The 24,682-nt window shown below is 39.5% G+C and overlaps 1 protein-coding gene across 1 annotated transcript in view; it reads right to left on the reverse strand.

Moving 5' to 3' along the window:
- Positions 1-891: 891 nt before the first annotated feature.
- The window catches only part of LOC113407356 (choline transporter-like protein 3), a 61,729-nt gene continuing 37,938 nt past the window's right edge, over positions 892-24,682 (reverse strand). The window contains exons 11-15 of the mRNA XM_029912381.1: positions 18,949-19,105; positions 15,514-15,597; positions 3,462-3,599; positions 2,634-2,870; positions 892-1,020 (exon numbers count right to left, since the gene is read on the reverse strand). Coding sequence (XP_029768241.1) covers positions 892-1,020; positions 2,634-2,870; positions 3,462-3,599; positions 15,514-15,597; positions 18,949-19,105 — 745 coding nt within the window. The remainder of the gene's footprint in view (positions 1,021-2,633; positions 2,871-3,461; positions 3,600-15,513; positions 15,598-18,948; positions 19,106-24,682) is intronic.

A 24,682-nucleotide genomic window follows, 5' to 3' on the forward strand; every position in this document is an offset into this window, starting at 1 on the left:
CGGTGGGCATTGTGGGATACCTCCTGGAGGCCACTTAGGGCGATGTAAGCAACGCAGTGTTTACACTGACACTGCGTCACTCTAACTACGTTGCCCTAAGCTCTATTCCTCTCATCAAGGTGGTTTTATTATGTCAGCGTAGCAGGCGAGTTAAAGCGGCCAGAGGAGCATTGCAGTGTGTACACCTCTAGTTAGGTCGACATAAGCTGCTTTATGTTGACAAAACTATGTAGTGTAGACATGGCCTAACTCAAGCTAGAGATTTGTGAGTGTGGATGAGAGTCTAGGGGTAACACTGAAATTATAACTTGAGTTAATTGTGCTTGAAGACACACCCTTAGTCTTTAAGTCTGAAACTGCATCTTGAGGGGGCATCTCCCTTCTTTCACCTCATAATTTTTAAACAGTGTAAAGCACAATCAAACAAAAATATCAGCTTAAAACATGTGCCAGATTCTCCACCACATCTGAGCACTGCTCAGTGCATGGGAGCAGGAAATCTATACCAATCCCAGTGTGAATTAGAACAACCTAGCACTACAGTAATTTATACTTAAGGCCTTTTGAGCCTTTATGCCAATGGAGGATCAATGTGGCTGTGAGGAATCCTGCCACATGCTCTTTCTGCGCCTCTTCATTCCTCTCTATGCTGGGGATGGGAAGGGTGGTTGGCACAAAAGCCAGCTCTGCCTGCTTTATACCAGCAGAGTTCACTGCTGGCCATTCATGGCCACAATCTGGCCCTGAGCTTCCAGTGTCAGTAACAATGATTAGTATGAAGGGATGAAAGCCCTGGGGCTCAACAATTTGGCTGCTGCAAGAAATCATAAAGTAGAAAATAAATATTTACAGTCTATCCCCATTCTTGTAGTACACCTGGGAGACAACATGTTATTTGATGTCCTCATCACATCGTCTTTGTTCCCGTCTCACCATAGGCTGTAGTTCTGTACCATCTTCATTGTTTTGCTTTCTGTTTTTCTCCCACTCTGTTAGCTTGGCGCTGTGATTCACAAAAGTCTACAAAGCAGAAATAAAGGACAAGGTCATCCAGAAATTTAAACTGTTATATAAATCAACAACCTGGTGAAACACTGAAAAGGAGGACAATTAGCATGGAGTGTTAAACCCTTAAATTAACTAGTTCCCAAGTGGATGACACTGGAAACTGGCTATGTCTAGTGGGATGTTTACAGCTGTTGAGGAGAGGGCAGTCTCTCTACAACCTCCCTTACTGGAAAGCTTCATTTCCCTCTGGCCCCAAGGGCATGGCAAGTTGCACAGGGAGTTAAGGCAAGAGTTGGAGAGTCTGGCAGTAGGGATTAGGAAAGAACGTAGACAGCAGTGCAGTGCAGACAGGGAGTGGCTATAAATTGCCTTCTTGAGGCAAAAATTAAAGTTAGACACATTCTGGCATTTGGCAAATAGTTTGTGGTTGACAGAAGGAGAAGTCTCTCATTTGAAGAAGGAAAAGTTTGGAGGGCAAGACTCCAAAAGGTTCCACACTCAGGAATAAATCGCTACTCATGACAGAACGTAAACACATGCATAGCCTTAAGCATGTGGTTAAATGCTGTCCTGAATCGGAGTGAAAAACCAAATAACTGTCTTCTTTTGGCCAAAGGGTTAAATTCATTTATAGGAAGTTTGGGTGTTTAAAAAAAAAAAAGAATTCTGTGAATATTACAAGGAAAGTAACAACTACTATTTCAAATCAGATATTATGGCATTTTTTCTGACGAAATCCATCAAGAGCATCCATCCTGTATGGGTTATTCTGGATGCAAAATTTATTTTTCATGGACCAGTAACACTGTCTTTGTCACATGGCATGTGAGGAAAAATGCAGACCTGGCCAGAAAGCAGCATGAAAGGAAAGAACATCTGTCTCTTTAACCTTCCTCTCCATATGAAAGAAAAGGTGTACGTACATTTAAACATTCCACATGCCTTTGTAACTAAAGTACCTTTTACCATCACTAACTACTGAACATTTATTTAAACTAAAACTGTCTTCCTAATTCTTCGAATGATTCTCCATCATGTAACATCAACAGTCTGGCACAGGAATTCCCATGGTACAGATAACAAACAACCCAGTGGAAAGAGACTGATTAAGTTTGCCAGACAAGGATGAGGCTTGTTCAAAATTGTAGTCTTCAGGGCTTACCATAGCTACCTGAACAACTGCTGAAAACTAGAGGGAACATTTCTGGATGCAAGTTAAGATACATTACATCTACATTTCTAGTTTTAGGTCTTCATGATGTAGATGGGGACTCTACATACTGGGTCACCTATTAATTTGTTAAGCACCAATAATGTATTTAACCTATGAAAAACACAAACGAAGATGGTCTTTATCCAGAGAGGCTGGGTCTAAAAGACTAAAGCAGATGCACTGGGAGACGCAATGGGAGGTGTTAACTTTATTATATAATTTGTATCCTTTAGTCCACATCTTCTAAGGAGCTGAAGAAGGCATTTATTGTGGGTTAGTTTTTATGGGTGTGGGGGAGGAGGGGAGAGCGAATCCTAGGCACTAGAACACCACTTCATCAATACACTATTAAAACGTATTACTGAATTTATCTGCCTGCTAATGTGTCTACATTACTGCCACAAGAGTTTACCAGTAATTCTTGATCCATGAAGTATGGCCTCTCTGGAGATCCATCATTTGTTTCCATATCAATAGCAAAACAAAAGAACAGGGCATCCATGACCACTTCGAAAACCGACAAAAAGCTGTGGGCTACCAAGCAGGCAAAAAGTGCAACTAGCAACAGAGGAACTACCCATACGTGGAACTCACGATGGTAGTTAAATGCCATTAACCCTCCAAAGACTGTGAAACAGACAACAAACACCTGTATAAAGGGGGAAAAAGGAAGCAGTTATATTACAATATGCACCAAAGCTATGGCAAATATTGTATTGGCTAATCATTTAAAGACAATTTATTTCATAAAGGGGAGAGAAGGCTTGAGATCAATCAATTTGAAACCATCTAGCTGTTCACACAGGACACATGTGGATACACAGATTTATTATCATTGTTATTCTTGTCCTCCCATCCATATGTTTGTTATACCCACTTGTCATGCCTTGTCTTAAATTAGACTAAGTTCTAGGGGCATTAACTCTCTCTTACTATGCGTTTGTACAGCATTTAGTGCAGTGAGGCCTCTGGGTGCTTCTGTAATACTAATGAAGTAAATATAATAAGCAGTGAACTAAGTTCCTCCAACAAAAATGCAAGAACCTGATTCTCCTCTCACCAAGCCCATTTTACATCAGTGTAACTCCATGACTTCAACAGAGTCATCCTCCTGATTTACTTAGTGTATGTGAAAAGAGAATCAGTCCCTAATCTTTGTCTTCATTACTACAGGATTGGGCCTATAGTTAGTCTATAATTAGGAGTTTATGCATGGACTTTGTAAATTACAGTCTCTTACCTTTCCTAGAAAAATGATGAAGTTTCCAAAGCAATTAATGAACGCTATATTAGCAGAATTCTTTGCTAAAATAAAGAGAGCATCCTTTGCTGAGGTACAAAAATTTGTCCCATTGATGGCCGTTGTGGTGTATACATGCTGAAATGAGAGAATAAAAAGGTGATGTGACTGCAAAAAAAGGTAGAAATATTTTAATCTGGAATTTACTATGGGAAAAGGAAAGCCCTAAAATATCTTTGGAAATACTGATGTTGTGCTTGCACATACAGGAGTTATTTTGCATAGTCTTGCAGTTTAATTTCAAGCAAGTATAATAACTATGCCTGTAACTTCAAACTGACTTTTCACATAACTTCTGCGCTGGGTAAAAAAGGACAAAAGTAAAATTTGTATTTCTGAAACTACCTCTTTCCAATTTTGGAACGTTGCAGAGCCACACCTTTGGTAATGAATAACTAATATGACATGTAAACTACAATGAAACTCGTATCTGTACATATGCCATGCTGGCCACCTTTTCTATGTATATGCCAGCTAGAGTGTTGTGTTTGGTAAATTGTACAAATGAAACAAAAAGTAACACTTGTTATTAACTTTTCACATTTAAAAATCAATGATTAAACAAGTTTTATATGTGATCCTTTCACTTACTATTGAGCCTTTGAATTTTCATGGACACATAACCATAAAAAAACTGCTTCACAGAAAGACAAAAGAATAATAAAAGAGTGGCAGGGAGTGTCGGGACTAGATCAGTTGGTCTTATGTGGGGAAAACATATGTTGATTTCAGTGGAAATTGCGGGCACTCAGGATTTTCAAGTAGTACCAAGAATTTTGCAAGATTTTAGTATTATTTGTCTTCAGGTGGAGTTTTGCAAAGGCAGACTGGAGGATAGCCTTATCTATTTCTATAGGATTCTTCTAGCATCTTTTCAAAATAGCTTATATCAACATAATGGATAGAAATCATCAATGAGGAGTTGAATTAGTATCTGAATAAGAAGCAGGAAAAATGTCACTTGATATATAAAACATAGTTATGCTATACTTGTTTTTGAGAAAAGAAGCCAGATTATAAAGTATTAAAACATTAGTTAAGTTTGGCATGCTCACTAAGACTAATAGCATGCAAGAGTTTTTGTGCAAAAGGAATTTGATGGCCCCACCGTTTATTTAGGGATTAGAATACCTTCTGCTTTGTTTGGGAGTGAAAAACATTCTCAGCATCTGCAGAAGGAAATATTTCTTTCTGGATTTCTGGTCCAACTTTCCACTTTTTCTTATTATAAATCATAATACAGAACTGCCCAGCATAGCTTCTATCTACTTTACCTATTCCTACGATGCCCAGTTATGTTCCATAACTTGATAACTAACATCTAGGCACCAAGTCCTGGTATAATATAAACTGATATGACTGTACCTTACAGTATTTTAAAAAGGGAATTCATAAAAGCAAATTAAGACTTTTGGTATAAATGTAGTAGCAGAATATTCATTTTATCTGATGAGACAAGGGAAATAATTTCAGTTCCTAAATCAGTGAAACTACACAGTGGGGACATGTAAGCAATGATGCTCTTTCATTGGGAAATTATTATATAGCATCAAATGTGTTCCAAGTGCTTCCACAGAGCTCAAAATAATTAATGTCAAGACTGATTTCTACAGCACTATGCAATACATACATAAGACAGCGGAATGGACACAGAATGTAGAATGTTTGCATGAATATCTGCTTGTTCATATTATTTAAAATAAGCAGGTTAGAAAAACAGACTCCTGTACTAGACAGTTTCATTTCTACTCAAGCTGCTCCTTTTCCTTGCCAGTACCGTAACAATGTCTGTGCAGGGTATAAAAATATTAGCTAAAGTATCTGTTAATAATAATCATTAGTAATACTATGGGCATAGCATGTCTTCCATCTGAAGATCTCAATGCACTTTACAAACTTTGATGGATTTATTTAACACTCTGTGACACTATTTGCCTTCAGTATCCTAAGCGTAAAGGCTATGTACCTAATCCTGCTCCATTGAAGTGGATGTGAGTTTTGCCATTAACTTCAATGAAAACAGGACTGGACCCTATTTATATAATTGGCATAGTCTCTTCTCTTGAATATTAAAAGAATACCATGCACTTTTGTACAAACACTATTTCCATCCTTCAAAAGACAAAAAAGCACTTGTCAGCTATGTTGGGATGTGAATACCACCTGCATGATGATTTGTGGTACTACAAGCAAACAAAGCAGAAACAGAAGCAGCAGCAGCAGCATTTAGTCAACGCTTTGAAATTTCAAACCATATAAACTTTAACTAAATCACCACAACAACCAGCAAGGCAGACAGGTAAGTAATAATGCAATATTACAGGAGTAAAAAGAGGCACAAAGTGATTGAGTGAGTTGACCAAGGTCACAAAAGCAGTCAGTGACTGAGGCAGGATTAGAACTCAGGAGTTCCTGGCTTTCACAGTGCAAGCTAAATCTCCTAAACCAAGCCATCTCCATGCTTTGAACAAATTTACAGGTACAAGATAAAATGTATGGTTTAGAGAGCAATTCCATACACTTTAATTACATTTTACTAGTTTATTAGACAAACAATGAAATAACACACTGGCCCCACACATATAAAACCTCAGTCTCACAGTTCAGGTCTCTATGGTCCTAATCCATTAAACCACTTATGTACCTGCCTAATTTTAAGCATATGAACAGGCCTGCTGAAATAAACAGGACTACCTGCATGCTTGACATTAAGCACATTACTGGAGGGTTTTGTTGGATGGTTAGCCACTGTGAAGAACTGGGGCTATTATGCCTGTACAATTTAAGAGTTCTGGTTGGTATTGTAAAGTTCATTTAGGAAAAACTGCTGTATCACAAGTGCCTACATCAGGGGTCTCCAAACTTTATGAGACGAGGGCCATATTAGATTTTTGAAGGGGCTTCGCAGGCCGAAGCGACTGTGAAAGAAATTAAATATATGCGAAATCGTTAAAAAAACAACACTATTCTACTGTGTCAGTGTTGCATTAAATTCTAAATCAGGTATAAAAGTTAATCGTTGCAGGTACTGTGAAATCACACAAAATATTTGTCAATACATTAAAAATCATTTCACATTTTTTTTTATTTTATTTCTAAAAACTCACACATTTGTATCATACAAATACTGTTTGGTTCTATTAGTGATGTAGTTAAAATTTAACCATTATTAAATTGTTAATTTCCATCTTCTTTACTCCATTTATTGGAGATGTAATTAAGCATCTGGCTTGTATTTTTACTCCGAAGGCAGGGGTCCGTGCCTGCTCGGCTGCAGCAATGACTCTCCCCTAAGTTGGCTCCCCTTTTGGGGGGGACACTGGCTCCCGGGGGCACTCACCCCTCTGCACAGCTCAGCTCAGCTGCTGCCCCATGTGAGCTGCTGCCGGCGGCCCCTCCCCCTGCCTGCTCATGCCTACTCAGCTGTTTGCTTCTCCCCTGTTGGTTGGAGGGCCGGACAAATAGAAGCCCTGGGCCGGATCCGGCCTAGGGGCCGTAGTTTGGAGACCCCTGGTCTATATGTATGTGGATCCACCACTGCTGGGAGGTACACACCAGACTGATACATTGGGGGTGCTTAGGACTCAGTGACCCTAGTCAGGTACAATGAGTGAGCTGCATCTTTACAAAACCAGTTTTGGCTCAATCCCCTGAAGAATGGAAGAACTAAGGAAGGAAGGAGCAGTAGAAAGTTACCTAAAAGGTAGAACAAAGGAAGCCAGCAGGGTTTAAAAAGCAAGCCACACAGGAATATGAGAGCCAGACAGGAGGAAGAAGCAAGAGGGAGGAGAGAGCAAGTTCACCCAGGATGTAGCAGCCTCATGGGGCAAGGTGCCCTGACCACTTTCCTAAGCCCAGATGGCCCCAAGGCCTCTGAAAACCCCTGGGACTCTGACCCCAGCCCAAAAGAATGCCCTGGAGTGATGAGGAAACTGAGACAGAGATGTGAATTTAGTGTTTATTATTTTGTATGAGCTACACAATAGTGTTTTACATGATCACGTATAAAAGAGAATAAACGTGTTAGACGTGCAGATTCTGTGGGCATGTTAACTGCTTCACAAGCGCTGCATTCACCTTAGAGAGTTAAACTATAAACCAGAAACTTAACCCTTGGGGTGGAGTTCTTGGAGAGGGTGTGTTTAACTACAAGGTAGCTTGAGGGGTCACCACTGCACCCAGAGGGATTAGGCAGCTGGACCACAAGTTCCAGATCGCAAGGGGGTGCCAGATGGAAGGTCTGAGCCCTGAAAATGTGCCTAGGGACCCAGAAATGGCTGGACTCCATTCATACACCAGGAGTTTAAAACACACAGGAATCTAGAGCGAAAGAGGCTTGGATTTCCCTCACAATAGTACTAGTGAGTGGCTGAAAAGGGGTACTTGCTAGGATCTGCAACAATCACTCGCAACCAACACAGACAGACAGACAGACAGACAATAGCTAAATCAGTGTCCCCAAACTGAGTAGTCACAATAGTTACACACCAGAAGAGCTCTCCCCCTTTTTGGACATTCACATTATGCTCAGCTTAACACCTATTTGGAAAGAGCGACCCAAATCCTAAATCACAAGGAGCATTTCCAACATGTTATGAAATCTTAAATGTTCCACTGTTTTCTAGTTAGTGGGAGTATTCACCAACTCATTTCCTTTCAGGGAAAGATATATTTGCTGAGTAAGAGAAGGTAAATCAAAGTCAATTTAGAACTTGATTTCATTTGGAAACAGGCAATATAAATATGTTTTTCAATAGATTTTAAACGTTTCCCTTAGTCACTAGATTCTGTTTAATACACTAGTGATTTTCCATTAGTGCAGTCCTTCCCAAAGGACTATAGGCAAGGACTACAGACAAGCAGTTATGACATCAGAGCTGCACTATAAATCAAAGGGTCTGGGATGCAGTAGATAAGACACAACCTCACTCCTTCACTAAAAAACAGTTAATATTTCAAAACTACCTTTGTGAAGAACACAGCCCTCTTTGCTTTGAAGCCTGGGAACCAGACATATTTCTCAGTATCAGGACAGATAAATAAGGAATGTGAATGTTTACATATTTTCTAATACCACAGTATGCAAGAAAACTATTTAGAAAAAACATCCTTCTATATTTCACAACACAGAATGTCAAGGGTCTTGGAAAAACTGACCTGCTAGCTTCATGAGAAAAGCACTGTGGCAGAGATCCAGGCCCTAAATTCTCTGTTTGCTGAGAATAATTGCTACTTTGTATAACAGCTGAATGCAGTCCTCCATTGAAGGACTGGCTATAACAAAATGAGCTCAGTGAAAAAGAATTGCCATAGCAACAGAGTCATCTTAAAAAAGAAGCCAAAACCAAGCTGCTCAGATATCCCACTTCAGCTTCTTCTGCCCAGCCTGGCCTGATTTTCTCCTTGCTGCAATAGAGCCGCAGACTCTAGAGGGCTGGCCTGCAATGTGGTGGATCTGAGTTTGAATCCTGAGTGCCATACAGACATGCTCAGAGAATGAAAGCTAGATAAATAAGAGACTATGATGTCACTCTGGCTAGCATACAAAGCAGTATCAGAGCAGACTCTGGAGGAAGCCATGTCATGCCACCTTTGAATAGAGGGAAGAAACAGAGTAACATGGGGCCTGTGAGAACTGCAACAGGGAGGAAATGCAGGACTCCCTCAGTGCCTTGGAAAATGCCATCTCTTGAAATTTCAGGAAATTAAAAAGTGCTACTCATCCAAAGGGCTGCATTAAAACACCAGGCAACCAATATTGCGGCCCTCCAACAACTTTCCTGACGTGCCCCACACAGACTCACAGGTCCACCTTTCTCAACTCCTTGATCTTCAACCCTTTCCATCCTTGAATCCTTGTCCCGCTCAAGGGACTACTCATGCCCCTCCACTGTCTTCTTGTTCTTTCCCATGCATGTAATCTAGTCCCTCCCTGGCTATCAAAGACAGACTGGTACTAGCAGCACATTCTCTGTCTCAGCCCCATTCCTCTCCTTCAGCAACTCACTGCTGCATCTGGGTTTCCTCTCAACCATGGGACCTAACCATAAGGATCCTGCCTCTATCGACCCCGTAGCCATAATATATTTCTATATTAATTACTAACAATGTTCTCTGTAGTTAGCGCTACACTGATTTTCATTTGGATGTTCTCAGATAAACCTGCACTGAGCCCCATCTTAGCTCAGGAGTTACCCGTCTCAAAAGCGCTGTTTCTGAATTCCTTGGCACCTGCTTCCTTGTTTTAAAAAGAAGTTCCATTTGGCAGACACTAATGGACATTCACAGATCACAGTCAGGTGTATGAACTACACTTGCTATTAACTGAGAGCTTATTATGGGGTCAAAAGTTCAGTTCAACCTGCATCAATGGAATCATAGGCCAGTACAGTATAATTGTTCTCTAATCCCCACATGGCAAACCATACAATAGAATATATAAAACTGAAGGAGTTTTTATTTCCTGTTGAGGCATTTATGAAGGCCCTTAGGGAAAGCAAACAAGCTTTTTTAAAAAAATATGATTTAACTGAAACCATTCTTTTAGTTGACTGTGTATTCGAGATGCCTGAAAACTCTAGCCTACCATCTAGTAGCAAATCTGCCAGTAACATTAAAATACAGTATTTTGGGGAGGATGGGGACGGGAAGAGATATTTGATGGGGTAAGATAGTAAGAATGTTTGGCAGTCTGCAGAAGAAAGTGTATTTACATTAGCGTTTCTCGATTTTGTCTGCATCCACATCACTTTTGCACAAGGTATTTTAATCCCATGACCACAAAGCTCTTGCGAGACTGCCACCCAAAGGTTTAAATTACAGAAGAAAGTGCACCAGTAGAAAGAGTTACTATTACTTTTATATTTATATACTAAGGCAGTTAAAATAATTTCATAATTTTGCTGAATTTCAGAACCAAAAGATGGTGAGCCATAACACTGGCTATTATCACTAATGGCCGCCACAAGGTTGTACATGCCATTGCAGCCTCAACATCATGGTGCTGATTAGAATAAAGAAACCACACGCTTCTCAGCAATTCCTTCAGAAACCTAAGTGCTGCACTATGAAAGGGGTGCTTGCCAGCTGGCTGCAGATCAACCCAAACCGGACACAGAAAAGCAAAATTATACTTCTGGTGATGTACTATAAAATACATTTATTGAAACAAGACTAAGGAAGGAGAGATGTCTTTGAAATACCCAAAGTTAAGGCACTGCCACAACTATTTAAGAGAGGAGACAGAAATTGTGACTACCAAACCAAAAAAAGGGGATTGTTTTTATGGAAGAGAAATTCCAATCCACCAGATTTTACTTGAGATCATTTGGATAGGTTTATCTAGGCCTTACTGAAACCATGAATGCAAGATGATGAAAAATCTATGGTAATTCTAACAAATGTTGGCAAACAGAAGGATAATGATTTTGTATTCATAATGCACCTTTCATCCAGATAGATCCCAGAGAGTTTTACTAATGTATTATACACATACAAATCAGAAATACAGCAGCTTTGGGGTGAACCGCTTAACATAGTAACTTTACGCCACAGGACAGGACCCAGTTGCAAGTACAGAGGGAATTTAGGCAGGCAGAATATAATTACCCAAATTGTAGTCCAAACAGGACATTGGGTTAACACTGCTGCTCATGCAGAAAGTGTCACTGAATCTTTAATGATTATAAGCAGCCACTGCAACAGAACTCTATAGTCAGCACATGTTATAACTATTAGTGACTAAGGAACAGCCCAGGTAATGGCAGGATGTCTTTGAAGGTATGTCTACACTGCAATTAAAAACCCACTGCTGGTTCAAGGGGCTGTTTAACTGTAGTGCAGATGTTTGGGCTCAAGCTGCAGCCTGAGCTCTGGGATCCTCCCACTTCGCAGGATATTAGAGCCTGGGCTCCAGCCTGAGCCTAAACATCTACATCGCAATTAAACAGCCCTTAGGTTGAGGCCTGCGAACCCCCGTCACCTAGCACAGGCCACCAGTGGGTTTCTTATTGCAGTGTAGATATCCCCTTAGGCATCTCTTGAGCAAGGTCCTTGGAGATCTGAATGAGACTCAGATGAGTGCTTTGGGATTATGATTCACTTCAAGGAAGCTGTGTTTGAACTGAGCTGGGGGGAGAAGAACATAAGACATTACTATATACCAGCTGTTTTCTAGCCTAGGACCTGATGCTTTGAGTTAGTGAACTAAAGGCAGAAGAGGGGAGATACATCAGTGCAGATAATCCTGAAAATCCACAGACAAGGGACATTTATTAAGTGAACAGGCCTTAATGGAAGGTCTAGGGAGAAGGTAATCAGTAGGAGGTTCTTATTGCCTGAGCCACTTTTGAAATCTGTGGATGAGTGAAAGGGCAGTTATATCTCTTTCCATTATTTAGAGATCTAGCATCCTGTTCATGTTTTGGTATATTTAATATTAATATCATGTTGTTCTGCACATCCAAGCTACTGTTTCTATTCCACATGCAGTGTTTGCAGGTTTTTACATATTGCATGTGAACAAATATATCTTTTGGACTGTACCATATAGATAAAAGGAAAGAAAAGCAGAATAAGAAGCCTAAATGGATCCACACTTGAACAATATTATCTTGTAACAGATGATTAAGGGAGATCACCAAATCCACACAGCACTGGACAGTTAAAACAACATAGTAAAATACCCCATTGTTGGCAATGGGCTAATTCTCCACCTGTAGGAGATGCACATGACAATCAGGGCCAAAATTTAAAATCTCATCTGAAAGATGGCATATCCAGCTGCACAGTGCCTGCTGACAACATAATGTTCCACTGGGTTGATACTATCTCACAGGTAAGAGTGTTATCTTCTGAATCACCAACATTACTTCCTGGGGCACTTGTTAGTCCTCTGCAAGTTTCCCATCCAAGTACTGACCCATTCAGCTCTGCTTAGCTTGCGAGATGAGAATTTGTGTCATTCAGATTACTTAATTCCTCCTCAGAAACAGGCAGAAGAAGAAGAAAATATCAGTGTTGGAATGATGGGGAGAGATTTGTAATCATTTTTTAAAAATGTGATTTCTTCCCACCTATCAGAGTTCTCAATGGATTTCTTTTTAGAATTCCCAGGTAATGATGCATTTGCTAAGGTAATATTATCACTGATGAACAAGACTGGGACAAAGGACAAACACAGAATGGAAAATGTCAGTACACACAGTAACTCTAGGATCAACTTCAATGACAACTGTTCTACATTTGAGTAATTTAAACCTCTCTAAAAAAAATAATCTGAAAAGTACTAAAAGCTTTACAAATATCAGAAATACACAGACAGACCAAATTTTTAAAAATGAGTGCCTAAAGTTAGGTTCAAACCTAAGTCCAAATTCAGAAACTAGATAGGTGGCCTCATTTTCAAAAGTGCTGAGCACTCAGCAACTTCTACTGCTTTCAATGAGAGTAGCTGAATGTTCAGCACTCTTGAAAAATCAAGCCACTTATTTAGATGCCTAAAATCAGGCTTGTATTTTTGAAAATCTTGGTCACAATTTTGCAAACTTGAATCCTGGTTCAGATTTATTTACCTAATCACCCCCCAAAAACCTGCATACACCTTATTTTGTGGGAGGAGAGGGGGGAAGGATTAGACAAATTGATTATCCTGCATAATACACTCATCTGTGCTCGCTCTTACTTTTTTCATACAGCTATAACTTCTATAGGTTACCTTACAAAAGGTTTATGGTTATCTTCTTTTCTAACCTTCTCCCATATGCTACGTTGCTCTGGTTTACAAAGCTGGAGCCATGGTTGTCTTTGCCAAAAACATACACAAACAAACAATTATTTAACAACAGGCACAGTAATATGATCTTGAATTTTAAAACAAAAACAAACCCTCAGTTTATTTTTTTTTTTAAGACCTATTTTTTACTACAATGGCCAAGGAAAATAACAGGAAATCTTTTAACAAAGTAAGAACTGAAGCACAAGCCTTTGACCCAAGCAGACAGCAGTACAATAATTAGGTATTCTTGTAACAAACACATAAATAACATACAACAGCAGCTGGAGAAAGCAAATGCTTTTATATTGTCTATCATCTTTGAAGGGCAGGAAGCCAAGGTGAAGGGTGACAACAACATGCTTGGAGTCCAAACTAACTACAAGGCTCTTAACCAAGTCAGTGACCATGAGATCTAACCCAGAATGTAAGCCGAGAAAGTTCATCCCACGGAACTAATGATTTTGTTGAACAAGAATTTAGTGTGGTCTGGACTAAAACATATCCTATTTCTTTCAAGCCATTCAGCATTCATTTTCATTTATGCAGCCACTTTAAAACAGCAAAGTGCAGCTCTAGCAGAATCTGATTTAAGAGTTATCAAAGCTCAACTTGTACTGCCCAATGGCATCTTCAGAATTGTAGCATACAAAGTATTAAAGGGAACTGGAGTGAAACTAGAACCCTGAAGAACACCATACATAATCTTTAGGGTGAAGTAGATCTTCTTATTGTTTCCACTATAACGGCAAAGGATGTTAGAGCCACCACAGATGATGAAGGGGTATTGTAAAAACACAAGAAATAAGTATAGACAAGAATGGAGATGGAGTTGGGGAAAATGTGGAAGAAAGGACCAGGAAGAAAAGAGCAGAAGTCAAGTATTTGAAAACTGGCAGTATGTAGATCAATCATTTCCAATAAAAACACCTTGGAAAATAACAGTTAAAAAAGTTGTCTTTCTAAGAAAGGGAATACTGTATTTTGTGGATGCCCCATTTTGGTTTATATTCCAGATATAGTAATACTGAAAATCAGAAAAGACCAGTAAGAGAGTTTTTTCTTTTAGTGGATGCTCCCAGGGTGGACAGTTATTTATCCATCTAGATTGTATTATAAACTCTTCAGGGCAGGCACCATGTATTTTACTGTTTGTATAATGCCTAGCACAATTAGTTCCCTATACTGAATGAATAAGGCCTCTAGGTACTGTTTGTTCTACAAACACAATAATAAATAATAAGCCACACAGTGTCCACGAGCCAGCAGGAAGCTGGACATCATCTTCAGTTAGGCTTCTTGCATCCTCTAGTTCCTCCATTTGGGCCCCCTGCATCTCAATAGCCTGTCACCTGACTCACAGAACCCTCTGGCTTTCTAACCCTTGAAGAAGAAGGGGAAGGCCCACTGTAGTTTTTCTAATAAGATCTTTCTAAATCGGGATTCTCAAACTTGGGGTCGGTACCCCCCAGGGGGTGGCAAGGTTATTACATGGGGGGTCGCGAGCTGTCAGCCTCCACTCCAAATGCAACTTTGCCTCCAGCATTTTATAATGGTGTTAAATATATAAAAAAGTGTTTTTAATTTATTGGGGGGGGGGGATCATCACACTCAGAGGCTTGCTATGTGAAAAGGGTCACCAGTACAAAAGTTTGAGAACCACTGTTCTAAATGATCAGATCTGCTACACCATCCTTTACACCCAGCTACTTGTAGCTGTTTGTAATCTCTCTGTTGCTGTGGAGAAATGTTGCCAACACCCATCTTCAGTTTGTCTACACAACGTTGTTTTTAAAACTCAAGTTAATTGATTGCCAGTTGACTGGGGTTAGCTGGCACACGTATACATACTAGTCTGGACACCTCACAAATGTTTGTGGTGCATCCAGACTCACATGGACAAATGTGCTAGCTAACGCAAGTTAATCAGCAATCAATTAATTTGAATTAAAACAGTCTTATCACTCATCTGGCATGTCTACATTAATCTTCCTGATTTTACACACCAAGATTGTGCCTGTGTATGACAGGATTCTCCCACACTGTAGACAATATTTTATAACATTTAAACTAATATAGCTAGACACAATGCGGACAAAGACTCAGTCTGAAATGAACTCTAGGACACAGAGTACAATTCATTTATATACAGCCTTCACTATATTGAATAACTTTACTTGTAGATTACTTTAGATATGCACTTGATATAATGTATTGTACCTGGTTAAAGTATCTTAGGCACCTTTCTAGACACCAAAAGCAGCAGAAACAGCATTTGAACATGCATCTTGCACATGCACTCTCCTGCAAGGAAATGAAATAACTAGTTAGTGCAGACAGATTTTATATAAAACTGACATTTTACACCAACTTGCTTAACAGGACACTGCAGTTCTTCTCACAAAGTATTCATTTAAACAGCAGAGATTTCCTTCCTGCTTATGGGAATTGTTTTTAATTCAGATCGTACAGTATTAATGATTGATGAGCTGAACATTTTTTCCCTTTGGATGGAAGATTCTACTCTGGAAGGAAAATAACTGACGTAAGCAGCTTTGGTTTGCTAACAGCTGCATGTAGCACAAAGCATGCAGGCAAATCAGTAACTGTCAGTGTACTGATCGATGACCAACAGAGAGTCTATTTACAAATTAAACTTTTTTTTACTGTATATAAAGTATTTATTTTCTTTGTAATTTATACAAATGTTAGTTTTATTTTTGGGCTGTTTTTCAAGTTTTTGAAATAACTGGAACCCTGTCTGACAGAAATAAAAAGACTAGAGAGATTTATACAAATGTGTGCACGCACACACAGGAAATGTCTACACAGCAGCTGGGAGCACGCTTTCTAGCATGGATAGACGGACATGCTAGCTCTGCTTAAGTTTGTGTGCTAAAAATAGCAGCGTGGCTATGGCAGCACTGGCAGTGGCTCAGGCTACCCACAAAAGTACAAACCTGCCTAAACCCCTGGGTACGTACTCAAATGGCTAGCCTGAGCCACTGCCCAATGCCACCACAGCCACAGTGCTATTTTTACTATGCTATCTCAAGTGGAGCTAGCGCATGTCTTGTCTATCTGTGCTGGGAAGCACACTCCCGGCTGCTGCTATGTTGACACACCCACGAAGTACTTTAATTTTATTAGGAAAGGTAAAAACAGCAGGCTTAAATTCTCAAGGAGATCACTCCTTTCAGGAAACAGTCTGAAGTTCTTACAAAGACTTTGATGAATATTAACTTTATATTAAACATAAAACAAAACAGGGAAGAACATCTAACATTACCTCAAAAACCAAAGTTGTTAATCCTACAGAGTATTTTAAAATATAATCATGAAATCCTACATCTTGAGGGCCATTGTGGCATGGCCATTTTCCCCAGATGATATTTAAAAGCAAATTCCATTTGGTGATATTTGTTCAAGAGTCTTTTTTATCCTCTATCTTCAGGGCTCAAAAAGGTTTTTAAGTAAAGCTCTTAGAATGGCTGTGTGAAATCTTCAGGTCACATGCATAGCTGTGGAGTTGTATGGAAGCAGTGAAGGTGAGAATTTTTTAGTCTGGAGTTTAATATCCTTGCAAATTTTCCAGCATTCAATACTTTTTTAAAATGTCACCAAAGAATAATACCCTGAGCCAAGCTGAATGGCAATACTTTGCCATGTCTCGCTGGAGAGCTGTGTTTATTATAAAAGCAGCATGCTAATTTCCTCACAATGGACAATATTCATCCCCTTCCCCACATTAAAACCCAGAGGAGGAGACTCTGCACGTTGCGATTCCTCTTGGTAATTCTGTCAGGAGGAAGGGAGGGGGCTGCCTGGTGGAAAAGGCCCGGATGTCCTTCTACAAACTCACGAAACTCCAGGGACACCTGTGCAGATGCTCTGGCCTCAAGCAGTACCCTCCCCTCTCCCAGACAGCATGGCTGCAGTGGAGCAAAGGATCCCCTGTCTCCAGAGGGAACAGGAACATCTATGGAAAAGGTAATACAGTCTAGGTAAGTCCTGTGAGACCACAGGAGGGATGATTTGCATCCCATCCAGTCTGCCCACTCCCCAACCACTGCCACCTTGTTGGTCCCTGTACTTTGTGGAAGGGAGTCTGCAGGGTCCAGGGGTATGGTGGATTGTACTCTGGCGTGCCAGAACAGAGTGGTATCACTGTGTGGAGGGTCTTCCTCCATGGATTTCGGGGAGCAGTCTGGCCCATTGTTAGCAGGTGCCCTGCAGCCTGTTTAGGAGCTGCATTGCCTAATTTCAGAGGAAGTCCTGTCAAGTCCTCCTCAGTTGGAAGACTGTATGCTGGTCATGGAAGGTAGAAAAGAAGAAGAGGACATGGAGGATACACCTCGGGATACAAATAAACCCTCTTTGCTAGACAATATTGGCTCATTCAAAATTTATTCAGAATTTCCAGCAACTAGCACATCTGCTTCAGATGTACAACAAAAGCAGCAGACCATAAAGTTTCTGGGTAGTTTAATCTTGTCATTAATCTGTAATATCCCATTTGTTCTTATGCATTATTTGTGACTTTTACACAGACTCCAGTGAATGGTCTTGTATGCTTGTGGTTTTATGAACTCCTTCACAGGTGGAAAATAAAACGTATATTCTTCCTAGTAACAAAACCCTTCTTATCCACCATGTCATATCTATTGGCAAAAAGCAAGCCTCAAGGTGTTTAACTGAACCAAACACCCAAGGTTTAAGCGCAAAATTTTCCACAAATGGGTGCCTAAAGTTAAGCAACTACATCCAAGTTTAAGCACCTAAAAAGAATAACTTGATTTTCAGTGGTGCTGATCACCCACAGCTTCTATTGACTTCAGAGAATGTTCTGAGTGCTCAGCACATCTGAACATCAAGTCCCTCTTATTTAGGCACTTATAGAGTCCCTGCAAATGGATTCCTGCACTCATACGGCGCCCCAGTGATGTCAGTGGAGTGCCACACAGACCCACTACTGCTCCTAATTTATTACAAACTGCTGATTAAGAAATAGAGCTCGACATCTCATGAGAACCAGCCCCTCCCGTGAGGTTTCCAGAAATAACCACAATTTGCATTCCAGTGTTACTATGGTACTTCTGTTTCCAGCAGAAGCCCAGACATGCAGAGGTGCATGAAAATTAAAAAGATAAACAACAAAAACACTTAACCACACTTCTTTATGCTTTAAAAGATATGCTGAAATTCTGGACAAGAATGTGGGCTAGTTCTTATTTTACCTATTCTTTTTATATACTCTTGAGCCTCCCATCACAAGGCAGGTGAAATCACCAAGAAAGGAGAGTTTTCATGCTGAAAATAAGCCATTCTTGGAAAGCTGGATTTTTTTAAAAATGATTATGATGTGAGAGTTTTAAAAAAATCCTTCTGCCAACTCTAAATTGTTCCTTACTCCACATATAAGATTTTACATTAAAAAAGTAAAAATAAATCACCTTTGATTTTTTTATTTGAAATTAAAAAAAAATCTGATCTGAGGCAGAAAGGAGTAGATACAGACAAGAAACTATTTCATGAAGAAATCAAAATAAAACACACTACAGAGTCTTACACAGAGGTTAGTTTTTCCAATACATTTCTTTCCCGAACTTCACCCCTTAACCACTGTACTATTGTGTTACACAAGTATGTACCCACCTTTTCTTTTAGGGCATCATAAAGGTACATAAGAATAATTCTTGGAATTCTCGCTATTGTGATTAAAAACGACCCTTTTACAACTGTTCCTTGATGATAGCAAAAAAGAACTGATATGGAAGACAGGATCAGGTGTCGTGGCGAGCTACTCTTATTTCTAGGGGGGGAAAACAAACAGCATTTTAAAATGTTATAGAATCAGAAAATACAGCTAATTTCTACTGCTGTTTAAACAATTAATATCTTTTATTGTTTCAGTTTCTTGTAACTGAAGTATTACTGGGAGTGCATATCTAGTGGAATCCCATGGAGGTGAGTCCTGAATCCAGTGCTATTGAATATTTTCATTACATGACTTGGATAATGGAGTAGAGGGTATGCTTATAAAGTTTGCAGATGACCCAAGGTGGATGGGATTGAAAGCATGTTGGAGGACAGGATCAGAAATCAAAAACAACCTTGGCAAATTGGAGAATTGCTCTGAAATCAACAAGATGAAATTCAATAAAGATAAGTGGAAAGTACTACCCCTTAGGAAGGAAAAATCAAATGTACAAATACAAAATGGGGAATAACTGGCTACATTGTAGTAGTGCTGAAAAGGATCTGGGAGTTATCATGGATCACCAGTTGAATATGAGTCAACGATGTGATGCGGAGGAAGCGAATATCATTCTGGGGTGTATTAACAGAAGTGTCGTATATAAGTCACGTGAGATAATTGTCTTGCTCTCCTCAGCACTGGTGAGGCCTGAGCTGGAGAACTGTGTTCAATTCTGAGTGCCATGCTTCAGGAAAGATGTGAACAAATTCAAGAGAGTCCAGAGGAGAGTAAGAAAAATTACAAAAGGTTTAGAAAATGTGACCTATGAGGAAATCGTTAAAAATCTGGGCATGTCCAGTCTTGAGAAAAGAAGACAAGAGTCTTCAAATATGTTAAGGGCTGTTATAAAGAGGATGGGCATGAATTGTTCTCCATGTCCACTGAAGGTAACACAAGAAGTAATGGGCTTAATCTGCATCAAGGGAGATTTAGGTTAGATATTAGGGAAAATTTTCTAATTATAAGGATAGTCAAGATCTGAAATAGGCTTCCAAAGGAGGTTGTGGAATCCCCATCATTGTAGGTTTTTAAGAACGGGTTGGACAAACACCTGTCAGGGACGGTTTAGGTTTACTTGGTCCTGATTCAGCGTAGGAGACTGGACTTGACTTGATGACCTCTCAATGTCCGTTCCAGCCCTATATATCTATGATTCTATGATCAATCCAGACTTTTATTGACTTCAGTTGGGAGTTGGATCAAGCCCTAAGTCCAGATGAAGGAAAACAAGTTTAAATCTTTTACTGGATTAAGTACATAGGCAATGACTATTTTCGTGCATTTAGTAACAGACATCACAACAGGAAAACTGGCGGGGGCGGGAGGGGAAATGTTCCAAGTAAACATAAACAGTGCATGAGAATTATACTTCCTTTGAATGCCTCTATCCTGCTTCTGTCATCTTTCTAGCCCCACTGCACTCTGGGTCCACTTGCTCTGAATCAGTGGTCAAACTAAAACAAACAAACAGCCTGGCAAGATCTTACATGCAAAACTAAGATTTACTCTCTGATGTCAATGTAATGATTGGGGCAAATTTTGCTTTCAATTTTGCTGATTTAGCTCCAGAGGTTTATTTCAACAGGTTTATTTCAGGTTTATATTCAGGTTTATTTCAGGTGAGAGCAGAATTTGGTCTAATGTGTTTAAAATATTATCTGGCCTACTCATAACTGAAAATACATTATTCTACTGCATTTTAGCTGTGATGTTTTGAGGCAATAACATAAAAGTTCTAAAATCTAAATATACACATGAAAATTAACTTCATGTTTTGTCTTATAAGTAATGTCAGAATCCCACATGAAGGGGTTTTTTTTGTTTGCATTTTAAAGATCATTTTAATATGAATCAGATACAAGAAATGGCATAACACAGCTCTCAAGAATTTATACTAATTAATTCTCCAAAACCAGGAAGTTAACTAAAAAAATAAATAAAATAAATGACTGAAATCAGTCTTCTCAGCACAATAAATCCCCCCAAAAACATTTTGGGGACTTCAAATACACTGATTACTATTCACTGTAGTTACACTAGCATAAAAAGGCAAGGAGACCCTTTTATTAGAAAACCCTAAATAATAGACTCAGTGCTGAAATATTTACTCAATCAAAAATACATTGAATATGGAATTAAGTAAGAATCAAACCCTAAATCATAACTAAAATATTCACTCTTCATAGGGAACTTCTGAAGGATTCATTTATCACCTTTAAAATGAATAGTTTACAGAAAAAACTAAGAGCATAAAAAGGGTTTGTGTGTATATGTGTGAGAGACAGAGCAGCTGGGTGGGATTTGAAAAGGTAGGTCTGCAAACACATTTTTATTAAATCTTCACCACAGCAGGGATTTACACAACTAAGTCAAGATAGGTATCATAGTGCTGCAATAATCCTGAGTATATCACTGCAGTCCTTTCAGAGCAATAACTACTTTGCAGCTATAAAGTCATATTTATATATGCCTATGTACCACATTATTTTAAATAGGAAATACCAGCAAAGCAGTTGCTAGTATGCAGCAGTTTTGATCTTATGGCCAGGGGAACAGCTTGAGGGATGGTGATTTTTTATGTAGAGCGTGTACTTTGATAGACTCTCTTAAAAACATCATTTTTAGATGTCAGAAATACATATGTATTGATAAACTTTAACAATTTCACCCCGTACTACTGCTCTTTTCTATTCATGATAGCTTACTGTCAGACCTGGGAAAATTAAAGATTAAAGAACAGCAAGTTAAAATATTAACCAAGTTTAGAAAATATAGGAAGGGCAAGGTTTACAACTCTGTTAATAATTCACTTGCTGCTGAAGAGATAAAATATAACTTTCCTTCTCTACTTTAACAGTACTGATTAATAAGTTAAGTTTGGTTTGCATAAACCTTTACAAATTTGGAGGCTGTTGCAAACCGCCTTGGTCTAGCTGAGAATTGTCATGTTCTAACGAGATTTCATTATGGTTCCAGGCATGTTGGAAATTGATTTTCCTTCTAATCATGGATCAAAGCAGGAAGTACCAACCTTAAGGGTATGTCTTCACTACCCGCCGTATCGGCGGGTAGCAATCAATTTATCCGGGATCGTTAAGACGCGATATATCGATCCCCAAACGCACTCACCGTCGACTCCGGAACTCCACCAGAGCGACAGGCGGTAGCGCAGTCGACAGGGGAGCCGCGGCCGTCGATCCCGCACCGTGTGGACCCCAGGTAATTTGATCCAAGATACTTCGACTTCAGCTACGCTATTCGCGTAGCTGAAGTTGGTATCTTGGATCGATCACCCCCAGTGTAGACCAGCCCTAAGAAAATGACCCAATTAAGAAAACTCAATCCACTAGCGGTATTTGTGTCTCAAAATTTACTTTGCCTTGAATCACTTATTTTATCTTTATGGATTCACACGCCCCCATAGCTCCAGATCCTGAAATGAGCTCTGTGCAGGTGGCCTTGTATTCACATGGAGCCCACTGAAGTCAGTAGGACTCCAAATGGACACAGGAGTCAGCCTGAACAGAACTCACTTTGGGACTGAGGCCTTAGTTTGAATTTTCCTTTGATATTTTTGTTTCATTGCCTATGCATTTCTTGATTTATACAGAACAATACTGCACCAAATCCCTGTGAAGTTGTATTTACTACCACACCAGATAGCTGTATTTATGCATTTTATTTCTAATTTTGCCAATTCTCTTTATTTTATTGTCAGTCTTTTGATATTTGGTATTTTTCTTAAAGCCACAGCTCCTGGAGTCAAATGATTGTAGGATAGTTGTAGCTTTCATTAAAAAAAACAAAAAACAAAAAAAACCTCTCTCCTTTGGTTGTGGAAGAAAGCTTGAAAATGGCTCAGAAACAAAAAGAAAATAAGACCCAAAATGTTTTTTTTAAACAAAAACAATACATGATTTTTAAGCCAATCATGATTTTTTTTGAGCCTGACTCATGATTTTTGAAAGCTCCCAGTTGCAATACACCTCTATGTTGCGTTCAGCTCATGAAGCATTTTACAGAAGAGAGTTCAAGAGATGGAATGTAAACATAATTTTTAAAAGCTATTAAGGAATTACTAATAATTTAGTGAAAAGACCAGTGCAATAAAACAGTAGGGCAGATAGTATACTCAGATCTGTCTGTCTGAGGACTAACACATATGGTTTCTCCTCAATGCCTAAAAGTTCCCAGAATACATATTTTTCATGTTATACATAACACTATACTGAAAAGCAAATGTTCAGCTATTAAAAAATCTACTATCAATATTTACAGGAGCGTTTGCTTGCCTGCTCAAATACACTAGTTTGAGTAACTGTACACTGAATTGTCCTTTTACACGTATAAATGCAAGTTTATAACCATGGGAACAAACATGCTCACAGATATTATAGGCATGGATTTTCAATAGGCTGCTGAAAGTTTAGTCCTCGTTGATCCCTATGTATAACCTCCTTAGTAACTAAGGGCTTGTCTACACAGAGAGTTAGTGTGTGGCTAACCAGGGTCTGAACCTACAGCGCACTAGCTTACTGTGCACTAACTAGCCATGTGAACCCCGTTGCCAAGCACTGAAAGTTCTGTAGCGCGAGCCACGCAGCCACTTAGTGCACAGCAAGCTAGTGCGCTGCAGATTCACACCCTAGCTTGCCATGCACTAACTCTCCATGTACACAAGCCCCAAGTGCCTGATCCTGAGAGATGCGGAGTACACTCACCTGCTACTGAAGTCAATGGGAGTTGTGGTGCTCAGCAGCACTTTTTAGGGTATGTCTACACAGCAACTAGACACCCAAAGTAGGCCTGCGCCAGCCAACTCAGGTTCATCACGGGGTTGTGCTGCAGGGCTGTTTCATTGCTGTGCTTCTGGGCTCGAGCCTGGGCTCTAGGACCCTGCAAGGTGGGAGGGTCCTAGAGCCCAGGCTCCAGCCCGAGCCCAGAAGTCTACACAGCAATGAAACAGCCCTGCAGCCCAAGTTGGCTGGCACAGGTCAACCATGGGTGTCTAGCTGCTGTGTACACATACCCTTAGAATCAGGTCCTAAAGCCCCACTCCTACAAACATTTACACACACACTTAATTTTAAGCATACATTACTCCTGGGGGCACCCAATGCCAAAAAATTTAAAATTCTGCAAATTTTATTTGTCAAAATAACACTACATAATCACGCCAGTTTCAGTTACTTTGGTAATTTATTTCAAAACACTGTCAACAAATATGTCTGTAACAATATGGACACACACAAAAATTCTCCCAGGAATAGAGAGTTAAAGAAACCCCTGTGGCGTTGCACTTTATATGATTTTATGAAAATATGCTAATGAGTTTGAATATAATGTAACTGAAATATGCTTCATGAAAAAGGTCTCTTGTAAGGTATCATTACAAAGCTTATAATCTACTGAGTGTGGTCATCCTATATGTATAAATGTATCACTCTTGTATCTGAAACTAGAAATATGAAATATAACTCTGAGGGCCTATTGTAATTATGCAAAGTGTGGGCAATTAATGGTGGTTTGGAATCTTGATGGCTCCCATCAACCAGGACAATTGACTGCAGATGGCTCTGTTTTACTTGTAAGTTTTCTTGTATACGGGTGTGTGCTGGTAAGTGGGTAATG

This window comes from Terrapene carolina, unplaced genomic scaffold, assembly GCF_002925995.2.
Source record: "Terrapene carolina triunguis isolate 2854851 unplaced genomic scaffold, T_m_triunguis-2.0 Scaffold211, whole genome shotgun sequence".
NCBI classification, from domain to species: Eukaryota; Metazoa; Chordata; order Testudines; family Emydidae; genus Terrapene; species Terrapene triunguis.